Source organism: Colletotrichum fioriniae, assembly GCF_027942845.1.
Source record: "Colletotrichum fioriniae strain IMI 355084 chromosome Unknown scaffold_1, whole genome shotgun sequence".
In the NCBI taxonomy this organism is placed as follows: domain Eukaryota; kingdom Fungi; phylum Ascomycota; class Sordariomycetes; order Glomerellales; family Glomerellaceae; genus Colletotrichum; species Colletotrichum fioriniae.
In genome coordinates, this window is record NW_027076837.1 from 3,877,439 (window position 1) to 3,890,380 (window position 12,942).

Genomic DNA, 12,942 nt, shown 5'->3' on the forward strand with positions numbered 1-12,942 from the left:
GCCCCCTCCAGCGATACGTACCGGGCATGAACCATGTCATTGATTTTGTGGCTGCGCATGGCTTTGAAGATGCCTGAGTCATCAAATCATTCACCCAAACTCGTGACTTGCATTCCCGTGACTCCTATCCCTTGTGTGCCTACATGAGTTAGCTTAATGGCACGTGCACGGAATGATGGCAGTCGAGTGCTGCGCCACATTTTTCAACCCCACCATCAGAATTGTGGCTGAAGATAAGGCGGTAGGTCCCGTCAAGCCTCAGGAGCCACAAGGTCCATTCAGAGAGTGGCAGTGTGAGGTGGACGTCAGTCGCTACCGTCAGCTCAGTGTCGAGCCCCACCATCGGCTGCTTGCTCTCCATCTTCAGTGCAGTTAACGTCTCCCAACTGCATTTGCGACCAATCCTCATCAAGACCAGCTTCACATTATACGAAACCGATCGCTTGGTCAGGGATATTCTTCAAGATGCCGGTACGTCTATGTAACACTCACCCCATAACTTGCTTGAGCTCTCTCTGTCTCTGAGGCTCTAGCATAGCCCGCCTAATTCAACCTACTCCCCAACCCGCCCGAACCGAGCTGACGATGACCTCTACCCAGGCCTACAACTCCATGTTCAATGCCGACCCGAACGTTCCTCGCACAATAGGCAACTTCCCGCTGCTGCCCCTGCGCACAAAGACCCGCGGCCCGGCCTATACTCTTCCTTTCCCCAACCCGCCTCTGCCCGCCAATGAGTCTCCCGACCCAGACAGCGAAAGCTACGACATCCTCGACGAAGTCCTCGCCCTATTCCGCGCCAACACCTTCTTCCGCAACTTTGAGCTTCAGGGCCCCGCTGACCGCCTTCTGGTGTACGGCATCTGGTTCGTCAGTGACTGTCTGACCAAGATCAAGCCTAGCGCCGGCGCGCGTGATGCTTCCAAGGATGTCATGAACGTGGCTCTCGATACCAACTTCGCCATCCCCGGCGACCCGGCGTGGCCCCTGAATCAGGTACGACGGCCTCCCGAGGTCCAGTATTATTTCTCAAGATTGACAATCGATGTAGATGTACGAGCCCCCGCGCGATAGACAAGACGCGGAGCAACTCCGCCAGTACATGTCCCAGGTCCGCCAAGAGCTAGCAGTCCGGTTACTGGCACGTGTGTACGAAGAAGGCGGCGATGGAAAGCCGAGCAAATGGTGGCTGAGCTTCACCAAGAGAAAGTTCATGGGCAAGGCGTTGTGATGCGGGTCGTCGAAGAAGAATCGCCAGAGACAAGGGAATACCTTGGTTGGGGAAAAATGTTTGAGCGCATAGGCCAGGACAATATGATGATGCCAATTACTCCAATCACAGCTTGAGACCCAAGCTTCGATAAGAGGATGCTAGGGTATCTATATGCAAGCCTTCTGATGCCCCGAGGGTCTCCTTTCTCTTTCGTCTTCCCTCATGACCCCCACCCGATTGTGCGTCCACGTCTATTCAGTATCCGTACTTGCTCACTTTGTTCATGCTTCAACCTTTCTCCTCTTGAACTTGCCTCTGGCCTCGACCTTACCCTCCGCCGGCACTGCCTTCCAACCCGTAAAAACGTAGCCATCCGCCCCGCCCCGCCCCATCATCATGGGGTGCGTGCGACCGGGCAGAACTTGCCAGCGCTTCGCGCGACTTGTCTGGACATTGGCGCCCAAAAGCAGAGTGGGGTTGATGGGGAAATCATCTGAACCCTCCCATCGCTCCAACTCCTGGACAGACTTGCCAGCTGCCTCGGCCGGGGGATTTGACGACCAGCCTGCGCGGCGGGCAATACTGAAGCAATCGGCCAGTTCCGTCAACGGCTCGATGCTTTGCGAGTAGACGGCAATCGGCGCTCCACCGGCCAGGAGCGGCAAGGTGTGACGAAGGATGGACACCGTGTCCATCGTGCTGGCGATAACGAGACCGGAAAACCCACCAGCGCGCGTCGAGTCCACAATGTAGCGGGTTCTCGCCCAACGTCTTCGCTTCCGGTGGTAGTTGCCGCGCCGATTAGCCTTCCACGAGTGCAGCTCCTCGTCCGAAACCTCGGGGGGCGGTGTTGAGTATGTGACGTCCTCCTCGGGCTCCAAAAGCTGCAGCCATGAAATGGGCAATAGATTGGTGGCGAGTGGGTGAAGCGGGTAAGGCGGGTTTGGATTTGTGCTGTCAAAGTTGTAGTATTTGAGGAGGGCGAGATTCGGTTGGCTATTGGGGTGGATGAGCGTCAAGGTGTTGGTAGGGGCAAACATGGCCTCAAAGTCGTCGCGACGGGGCGGGTGTCTTCGTCGAGGTTGTTGCGGCTTTGTCGTCTCGCCGTCATTTGTCATTGTGGCATCAGCTGTGGCCTCCTCGGGCTTTGTTGTCGAATCTTTTACTGCAGTCTCTGCGCTTGTCTCCTGTGTCTGTTGTGTCGCGGCGTCAATGGTGGTGGTGGTGTTCTCTGCTGGCTTGACTCCATTCACTTCTTCCTTGCCAACATCTGCAGCATCCTCCACTTCTTGGACGTCTTCGGGGTCCTTGGGGTATAGTATGCCCATCCTCTCGGCCATGGCGGCGGTAACGAGACCTCCAGTGTCCTCCACCACAAGCCAGCGACCTCCAATCTCGGACTTGTCCAACATGCCAGACCCATCAATCGTCACAGTCTCGGGCTTGTCCGTGGGGGATACGCCGCCGAAATGGACGTTGGCCCAGGAGTTCAAGAGCCCCATCATCTCCTCCCTCATCTCCAGCACCTTTCCCGCATCCTTCTCTTCCAAGAGCCACTTGCCCAACGTCAGAGGGTCAAGTGGTTGTATCATGAAGCGTCGAATGTACTTTTTGGTCTTGAGCAACTTGTACTTGGCGAGGGAGAAGGCCGTCTTCTGATCAATGGCGGTATGCGACAACAGTAGCTTCGCGATGATCTCCTTGCCGGCGTCTGTGTTGCCCTGCTTTAGCTGCTCAATCTCCTCGGCGGTCAAGGTCTGGCGGGCGGCGTCGTCGATAATCTCGCGTCGTGAGTGTGCAACGACATTGCCGCTTTCCTGGTCGACTAGTTCGAACTCTGCGCCATCGGGGGCGGCAATGACATTCTCGAGAGTGGTGCCCTCCTCCTCTGCGTTCTGGGCGTTCAAGTCGGCCAGGGCGTCGGCGTGAATCTCGCTCGTAGGAACGACTCGCAGTCTGTTAAAGTTCTCGCCATCCCTTCTATCTTGGATCTCGTAGGTGATGTGAAATGGCCGCTCAATGATAAGGTTGCTAGGGAACGAGCCGAGTTTGCCCAGTGAAATCGTGCTGGAAGCAAAGACAAAGAGTCAGCTGTCGTCACATAAGATCTCTGCTTTAGGAACCCACGTATTAGGTATAATCTGTAGCACCTTCGTATCTTCTGAAAGCAGCTTCAGGGACACCCATTGGTGCGGTTGGACGAGGTGGTGCATGGTCGCGGCTGGGTAGGCTTTACCGGGCTAAAGATTTGGTCCAGGCGAAGCTGTCGCGAGAAAAAAAAAATGTTTATGGCCGAAGCGTCAATTGGCGGCCTTATCGTTATCGGAAAACTCGGTCGCCGCCAATCAACGGCTTGATATCAGCCCCCAAGGAACCAAGAATAACGGACCGTCCAGGTACCCCGCGCGGGGCACTTGATCAACCAGCCGCTGGAACATTGGAACGAAGCCCCTGTACATCCAGTGTAATTCCTCACTGCGAGCAGAGATGTCCTAACTTCCAGATCAATCCCGACATATCACCTTGAAACCAAACGAGCCCACCTCGCACGAACGACTTGCGTATTTTATTCAAATTAAGAAAGGTTTCAATGCTGGTCGGTCTTACCAACTTATTTGGTACGTGTTAGAGACTAACTTTATCACCCTCTCGGCGTGGAATATTCCCTGTACCAAGCATTCTGTTGGCCCGTTCTTTCATCCCGACCAGTCTTAAAATACCTGCTGTGGCATGGAGAAGGAGAGTCAGGGAACCGAATAGATAGAGAGGGAGAAGGGTGTAGGTCGTAAAGACTGAGAACGAGGATTGATTAGCAAGGGGCTTGAAATTACCACCACACGAGGCCTGAGATACCAACTTACAGACACCGCCCCCTGTTTGCTTGACAACATCAAACAGCTCGCCACGCATGATAGGCAGCGCGCCCTTTGTCCATCTCCATGGACCAATGAGACGAAATTTGGTGTTGAAATTTGATCCCATTGCCCATGTGAAAAACGCCTTAAACCCCTGACGCCACATGAAAGAAAATGTCGGCGCGCTGCCCATGTCGAGAGCAAGCTGATATGCGTAAGACTCCTGTTCAACCCCGTGCTTGCTCTTGAACAAGTCATGTCCGCCTCGAGCCTTGAGAGCGTAGTCGATCTCATAGTGAGGAATAGCATCGTCGTTAGACTCTCCTTGGCTGGCACCTGAAGCATGCAGCGCCATTCGTTGAGGGTATTTGTGCCGGAGGAGGTTGAGAACCCATAGTTGGGCTTGTAGTTCGGCAAGAGGCGGAATAGCTCCTGAATAAGTTGTGTTAGCACGGCAGACTTACACCCATAACAACCAAAACCAACGGGGCCCTACCAATGCCAGGCCGTACGAAGCCAATAAATCCCGCGGTTATCTCTCCGCGCCTCCAGATCCCGCGTACATCCAGCTCATTGGGTTTCGGGTAATCGTCGTCCAAAAAATCGAATCGGCGCACATATCCAGTTGCAGCGACCACCAAGTCGGGCTTGATGACTTGAGACAGCGCCTCAGCGTGCTCACGCTTCTTGCTGTCTGGAAACACGACAGTCCCATCCTCCCGGAAAGCGGATGGCCAAGGCGCTGTCAGTATCTTTCTACCACCTGTGGGCTTCAACTCAATATTCATCACAAAAGCTCTGATGCGAGAGAAAATGTCTTTGGGCCGATTTCCTTCGTTGAGATATGGTAGAGCGCGATCGGACTTGACCAGAAACACTTTGCAAGTCAAGTCAGCCATTGACTCAAATAGACTATTCGTACTCGTCCATAAGGGAGAACACCATCTCCTCTGTTAGTTGGGCAAATACTCACAGGAGTCAACGTTATTGCGTTCGCCCTCAATCTCTCCAACCCACTGATCCGGGCCAGCCGCGGTCCCGCCTGAGAGAAGGTGAAGACCCTTGAACGTCTTGTCGTACACGCTCCAGAGTAGACTGGAGTGTTGGAGACGCTCTGGAAGATATGCAGTGTCGAGGAAACTCGCAATTGCTGTGTCGACCGGCTTTTGGTGAGGATCCGGCATCCAAAGCTGCATGACAACTGGTAAAGGAACAACCTGTAGTCATCAGCATTGTTCTATGCTAGACCGAGCATATCGCAAGTACAAAGCGTAAGGAATAAGCTTTGTACCTTTTTTGCGCAAAAGAAACCACCTTTGTGGCACATCACTACTTCCCTGGCTTTTGAAGTCACGGCCAGGTGGGCTAGGTCCATTGCCGTTTCTCCTACGCCTAGGATCATCACAGACGTATTCGACCCAAACTGGGTTCTCTCCTTCACTTCGGAAGAGTGGAGATGTCTCACGTTCTCAAGGCCTTCGATGTATGAGATGGACGGCACATTGTTAAGACCGGAGCAGACGGCGATGGCATCACAGTCCCATGACTCCTCTTCTTGGCCCTCATCTTGGCTCTCTGCAACTTCCAAACATTGAGAGCGTCGAAAAAAGACGCGGTGGCCATTGGCCGTGTGAGAAACTCGAAGAATCTCCGTATTCGTCTCGATAATGTCCCAAAGATCAAACTGGGCGCAGAAGCCCTCGAGGTAGCGAACATAATCCTCTACCGGCAGAAAATCAGGGAGGTCTTTTGGGACACGAAAGTCCGAAAACGCTGTGAGGTACTTGGACGAAACCATCTAGGGGGTTTTTGATCTTTTGTTAGCTATCAAGCATATTCACGGATTAAGATAATTATGCAAGGTCAGCCTTCCATATCAACATGAAACGATGTACGAGGATAAGGAGGATTGATGGGCTGCCATACCTCGGCTTCTTCGTAGACCTTGTACTTGTAGACACCACCCACTCCTTCTTCCCTCTCAAAGATCCGGACCTCGATATCGGGTACGCCGAAGTACTGTCTAGCCTGACGAAGGTACTTGGCTGTGACCAAACCAGAAGCACCAGCGCCGATGACGGCAACTCGAATAGGCTTCATAATCGGTTCCGCCGCCCTCTCAATGCTGGAAGTTTTGCTCATATTGCAGATCGCTATCTCTAGTCGTCGGTGAACTGAGTGTTACAACAATTCCGGGCTTTGAGTGGTGTCCAAGCCGTCGAAAGTTTGTCGTTGAAATGAAGTTTGGCCTTTCGAAGTCGACCTACCAAAAGAATTGACGACCTCGAGATCTAGGAATTTTTGGAATAAGATTTTAGTTTGATGTAATGAGACAGACAGATCACTCGGGTCTATTGAGCCTCTGATTCAGTCTTTGCTATTTCGGCCAGTTTAAAGCCAACCGCCAATGACTGGAGTCTCTCTTAGCCTTGCCGCAGAGGCAAAGGGGGGTGTGAAAGCCACAAGTGACTGGTGAGGGCCGGTTTCCGGAGAATTTGGACTTTGATTGAGTGTTGGGTGTATGTTTACGGGAAAGTCTCAACGAGATTGACTGGAAGACGGCAAGCCATGAACTTAAGGTCGGGCGACTAGGTCAGGTTCTCATAGCCAAACACAAGCGAACCTGCAAATCGTATTTCAAGCACGAGGTTATAGGAAACATAAGATTTTAGTTCAAACCTCATGACAGCAAGAGCCCAGATGACTGACTGCCAGCAACGCAAGGTCGCTCTGCGGTTTCTAACTAGTGATCTCACCTGAAAGTTGCATGCTGACAGTCAAGACATCACGCTTGTCTGCCACTGGGGCCTTTACCCTTTCAGGATTCAAAAGATCCCGTTTATCCTCAAAAATCACGCTGACGCTCACACCATCTCGAGGCAGTTGCCCAATCGAAGGTGATGTTGGGCCGGAGCTGAATCGGGGGCGAAGTGCCAATGTGGCTCAGCCGAACCCCGAAGAATGTTGGAGTTTTGGGCGAATCAGAAATATGAGATGACTGGATGGTTGTGACAGCGCAAGTGTGGGAGCAACATGTTGATAAGGCTGAATCACTGAAGCCAAATGATATGATACCTGGGTCGGATCGATCCGGGCAGCCGATTTCATGCAAGGGAAATCCAAGTTGTCTTGCGAAGTCCGGCGCTTACGCTCCAACTATTGATTTGAGCAGCAAAGCAGGGGCTTTCGTCAAGTCACGAAGCGGGGCGTTCAAAAGTCTCCTGCAACTGGGTAGACTCGACTATGGACCAACTGCGCGCTATCTCATAACAGGAGGTGTGCCTGGTCACAAGGTTCTTTTGTAACAGAATAAATCATCCCGGTGGCGCGTACCAGACATCCACCATTATGATGCTTCTGAGAAACAAATAAGACTGACAGTGAAGACCTAAACTGGCTTTATACTGTTTCTCCCTTAGTGAGATGATCTCGATCCTTGCCAAGCCTCTCAATTTCTTCTCTTGGCCATCGCAAATGTTGTCGAAATTGAGGCCCCAAAATGAGTGCAATGCCGTGAAGTATGTGGCTTGCCCACCCCTTTATGTACCACATCCATTCGAGTGACTTGAGCAAGACAACAAAGTGTGCCAGGACGAGAAGTGCAAAGGGCCTCTTGTGTTTTAGACAAAGCACGAAATCATCATCGATACGATAAATGCAACCGATAATGACCTCCATCTTGCCGTTACAATCAAGTCTTGGCCTCGCAGTTGTACCAAAAGTTGTCTCAAAGCAAGACGAAACGCGTTGAACCAGTTCCAAGTAAACAGACGTTTCTGCATCGCCAGAGCTTCTAATCAAGTCTGCAAGACTGCTCAAGGCAGGCTCCCATTGGACTGGTCGGGTTGTGGGACCTCGTTTTGGGAGTGACGTTTCGTCATCAGCAGCCGGAAGAGGACCTAGGACTCCGGCGTAAATGGCGTCCCATCCCATTGTTGTAACAACGATTCGAACGCCCCTAAGCAATTCGAACCATGCCACTTCTTCTCCCTCTGAGACTATCAAGAGGTGCTCTGGGCTTGGCTTCTTTGCGAATGCATATGCACAAACAAGCGTAGTGGATATGTAAAGCGCTCCAGCATAGTCTTTATTCGATGTGGGCATAATGGCCATCACTTGGCGTAGGCCTATGGCGTAGTGGGTGTCGGCGAGTTGCTCGTATCTAGATAACTCCGTAGAGTCCTGTTTCTCTTTGGATAAGTGTAGTGCAGAGACTGCGAGAAGCAGATGTAGGACGTAATGGTGGGTGAAGGCAAGACGGGGGACTTTCTCACGCCAGAGCCGCGAATTTGAATGCGTAAGATCGTCAGATGTCAAGAAGTGGTGCTGCAACTCGAGATCATCTACGGTCCATATCCAAGGAGGATCCGAGGCTACTTGTCCCTGCTGCTCCCCGCTCTGGGTGACTACGAGAGCTGTGTCGGTTGACCTGGATATCAGGCTATCGGGTGATTCGAAGAGTTCTTGGGGACTAAGCCCTTTGGATGCCGTATCCCAAGCTTTCCGCGGTCTCCCCCTTCTCCGCGAGTTTTCATGAGAAACGTTCTCGACGTTAATATCATGAGTTGGAACGAGGTCTGTGAATGATGCTGAAGCGGCAAAGTCGCAGATTATGATAGCTTTCGAGCATTGCCCACATTGGGGCTTGGCTTCATCACACTGGTGTATGATTTAGTATCAAAGTTGAAGGTCAGGCTCACATTTCATACCTTTATTCTTCTTCTCTTGCAGGTTTTGCACCCATTACGGGACTTCTTATGTGATCGCCTCTTTGTAACGTGGCATGTCGTACATGTACAGCCAGGATCTCCGTGTTTTGCACTCTTCGCGTCCGCTTCGCTCATTACTGTTGACGTATCCTAAGCTTAGCTGCCATCTAAGGTGAGCAAGCTACATGTGAATGACTGGCGGGTCTCGAGGCTTCTTGAAGACTTTTCTCTTATGAGTGAGGAAGGGGGAGGGGGCGTTGAAGTTAGGATGGTGGATTGATTCAAGGGGGGCCACATGGGGTGCCACTGATTAAGGCCCTACGGGGCACTATGAACTCTCCTGCCTAGCACTGCCTCAGTGGACCGTAGCGCCCCCTTCTGGCCATACCTGGCTTGACCTCTTGGGGTATTCAGCACTTCAGGATGCGTTCGTGATGACTCGCTATTGATGCAGGAGGCTGATTACTAAATTATATTATCTCGTCTTCGTATTTTACGCTAGGATCTATACATACGCGCCTGTATGAGTGCAACATGGAGTGTACATACAGCAGGACAATTTAAATTCTGAAGCTGAAGCCTAAGGTCAATATGTGAAGTCCATCCGATAAAGGACTCTCATAACTCTTCTTTATCCCGACGAGCCCACCGACTTCTTCATACAGCGCATGACCAGCCTGCCGGGTCTCCAGCCGTCGTCTTGTTGTATACTGCCTTCTTTGGGAACGGGCAAATAATCTGCCTCTCATGAGTATTGTCCGGCTTTGTGATGGTCACTGGAGAGCTTTCAGGGGCCGTCCCGTTCTCGACCCAAGACCTTAACTGATCAAATAACGCGATGGGCTGGCCGCCACCGGGGCCTCCCCAGCAGTGCCCCAGTCCAGGGACGGGAAAATATCTATAGAAGTCTTGTGCATCATCTTGATGATTCAGAACGTCCTTATAATAGTTCAGTGTGTTGTTCGGCGGAATAGTCGGATCGGCCTTAGGCTGTGTTAGTCCGTACTGACAGGTACATGGGGGCTGTACATGTAATAGTTATGATCTCTGGAGACTTACCAAGCCATGAAAAGTGATCATCTTGCCTCCAGCATTGCGGAAAGATGAGAGGTCTGGGTCATCAGTCCCTAGGTAAGCATCATACTGTTGTCTGAAAGAGTGGTATGCTCTCTCCAACTCCTTGAAAGATATTTTAGTGGTAGTTATCGCGGGATCTTTGCCAATAAAGTAGGCCAACAACACTGTGACAGCGGCGTTGGGAACTCCCGTACACTTCCCATCTTCTGTACAGCTAGTTTGAGCACCAAACACTAGATCGGTGCCCATTTCCAAACCATACAGGTATGTTGGTTCGCCTTCAGCCGTGAAAGGGCCCGTCCACATCGCATTCGCTACAGCGGCTGCCGTGGCGCTGATTTTGGCCGACTTTCCCGTCAATGGGCATGGGAACTCTGATCCGACGTAGGCGTGAGGATCAAATATGCTCTTGCAGGCATTTGTGTCGGCGATAAGTCCATCCTTAACTCCATCAAGCCCATCGCAAGCAGAAACAGCAAGCGCAGTGAGCTGTTGCAGCTCGCAAGGGTGAGGATACTGCTCAGTGACGTCCATATAGACCCTCGGCCACATGGTGTTGATGAGGACCCCGGCCCAATTAATCGCTGGGGCTGCTGCGATGATTCCGTCGTAGACCGACGGATACCGCTGGGCAAGTGCCGCACCCTGACGACCTCCTTGGGAACAACCATTCCAGTACGAATATGAAGGCTCCCTGCCGTAGTAATTTTCAATGAGGTGCTTGGCGATGATTGCCTTAGGTTCCAACGTATTAGCGAAGCCTGTGCCTCAACACGGCTAAAGATGTCCACTTACCTCGTCATACAAAGTCTGCGACCCAAGATCCTGCAATGCGTACAGATTTGAGTTACCTGGACTTACCAGAGCCCACGAGTTAGGCCCCATGGCGTCTCCAAGTCCAGAATCAGTGGTTACCGTAGCATAGCCATCTGCGATAGCACCGGCCATAGTCGTATAACTGAGAAGCATTCTGCCAGCACGCCACCCCCCACCTCCGACAGCTTGGAGTCTCCCGTTCCAATCCTTGGATGGCAGCCAGGTCTCGACATCGACAACGTCACTATGGCCAGGGTGAGTGTAAGACACGGTGATATTGCAGAAGGAGGCATTGTGTATTTCGACGGCAGGTTGAGAGAATCTCCACTCTGCAGGTACTGGCCCGCTGAAGTTTGTGACCAGAGAGGCTTCCAAGGAAATAAAATTTGCTCCTAGCAGCGATGGCGCCGAAAATGTCGCGGCGGCGCATGGGTTAGGATCGATGCTTGTGCTGGAAGCCCCCACCCTTGGGTGTAAAGCTCCGAGAGGGGCCTGGGGTCCGGGTCCTCCGGGAGCAAGGGATAATAGTTGGGCGATTCCGGCTGGCATTGTTAGAAGTTATTCGAGTCGAGATCCAAAGGCGTTTACACAATCGATTGTGAATCTATTCCTTGAGAATCCTATATCCTGCAAGGATCCCGCACGAGATCGAGTGGAAGATTAATTAATAGTTGTAACTTTGTTGCATGCAGTAGTTCTGTCGGGACAAAAGTCGGATTCGTCACTTCGTCACTCGTCAGCTGCAGCTGTTTCACAGCTTGCATGCCTCGGCGAAGCTCCCCGCCGAATTCAACTGGTCCCCTGCTGCGAGCGGTCTAGCGGACTGGCGAGGGGCCGACAGTGCTGCCAATCGGATTTCGTCTTTTTCTCGTATAAAATACGAAAATTGCTGTTTCGAGCATGGGGGCCCATGTTTCCGCGTTTCTGCTCTGGGGCATAAACCGGGGCCAGACCGTTGGACTTCCGCATGAACGCTCGATGACTTCGTTCCTGTTTGCATGAAGTTTTGCTTGTGACTCTTTAGCCTTAAAAGTGACCAATGGTTCGAGAAGGCTAGGCCATAGTTGGACTTGATCGAACTCTTTGACTTCATTGTGGTGTACCAAGTCTGACCTTCGTAGCTACTTAATGAAAGCCCCCTTGGGCAACATGGTCTTTGCTTCCTCGGCAAATGCACAGAGTCGGCCAACTGAAAGGTTCTCTCTCCTATTTCAACACGTACCAACACCCGCTCTCCGCGGTGACTTTTGTGAGTTGATAGTACCAAGTAGATAATCTATGGTATTCCCCTACAGAGTATGAAATACCTATAAATGAGATATGTCAGATTGAGTTTCACGCAGGTAAACTCAAGCCAGTGGGCTACGCTGCCACACGATAATAGACATCGGGGTGAGGGCATGCACGCCATCAAAGGAGCAGTAATATAGAATACTTCATAATATAGAATACTTCACAATATAGAATACCTTACTTGAATTGACACTCCAAAGAAGATCTTTCTCTCGAAGCTGTTCAAGGTTGCAAAGTCGAGCAGTCAACGGTTTCAATAATTTGTGTTACGGGCCGCCTTGGCCGCGGCCCACACTCTATGCTTGAATTATTAAACTCTACACAGACAAGGCATCATCCAGCCTTATCACAAGCTATACGCAAATATATAAGGAAGAAAATACATAGTAATATCGGGAAAGTTCTGTTTTGTCTTTCCAAACGTCGTAAAAACGTTGGAAGGACGAGGTCTTTGCACGTTTTGTGACTGATGGGTTATTGGGGATAAGAGATTATGAGATAGTCAGCATCTATTGAGATGGCTTTAGAACTTGATCTTTTAATCTCATTCCATGCTGAAGACTGGAGATAATCCCAGTCGACTGCATTCAACTGCATTCACCAAGAGAATCTTTCACTGCTTCATATTCCAATACCCAACGACACTAGAACTCAAGATTCATATGATAAGGCCTGCGCTCATAATAATTGATAAACCGTGAAGTAAGAGTTGCATAGAAACCATTGGCGCAGATGCGATGCAGTAGACTCTGCTTGTAACGAGGATCTTCATTACATCATTAGGTTTTGGTGATAAACCCCAGGGTCAGACAAGAATAATGCAGCTTTTCCCCCAAAATAGCCTCGATCTTTAGTCTTCATGAGATGGCTAAATTCCCCTTGGATGTTCCCCTCCGCGGTGACTTGGCTTGTTTGGCTACCTTGAGGTACTTTGGACAGCGAATCGGAAACAGTCTTCTGGATTCTCAGCACGCCACAT

The 12,942-nt window shown here is 51.2% G+C and overlaps 2 protein-coding genes across 2 annotated transcripts; one reads left to right on the forward strand and one right to left on the reverse strand.

Moving 5' to 3' along the window:
* Positions 1 to 465: 465 nt before the first annotated feature.
* ARC18 (subunit of the Arp2/3 complex) lies at positions 466 to 1,231 on the forward strand (the record flags this gene model as incomplete). The annotated part of the gene is made up of 3 exons (XM_053195364.1): positions 466 to 471; positions 601 to 996; positions 1,052 to 1,231. 3 exons carry the CDS (start codon positions 466 to 468, stop codon positions 1,229 to 1,231), a joined length of 582 nt encoding a protein of 193 aa, XP_053047334.1.
* A 263-nt stretch (positions 1,232 to 1,494) lies between these two features.
* On the reverse strand, positions 1,495 to 6,210 carry TRM6 (tRNA (adenine(58)-N(1))-methyltransferase non-catalytic subunit trm6; the record flags this gene model as incomplete). Its single annotated transcript, XM_065756090.1, has 8 exons — positions 1,495 to 3,280; positions 3,341 to 3,453; positions 3,920 to 4,005; positions 4,075 to 4,500; positions 4,565 to 4,762; positions 5,042 to 5,285; positions 5,534 to 5,866; positions 5,995 to 6,210. The coding sequence occupies 8 exons, from the start codon at positions 6,208 to 6,210 to the stop codon at positions 1,495 to 1,497; spliced, it is 3,402 nt and encodes a 1,133-aa protein (XP_065615330.1).
* Between the last annotated feature and the right edge of the window lie 6,732 nt (positions 6,211 to 12,942).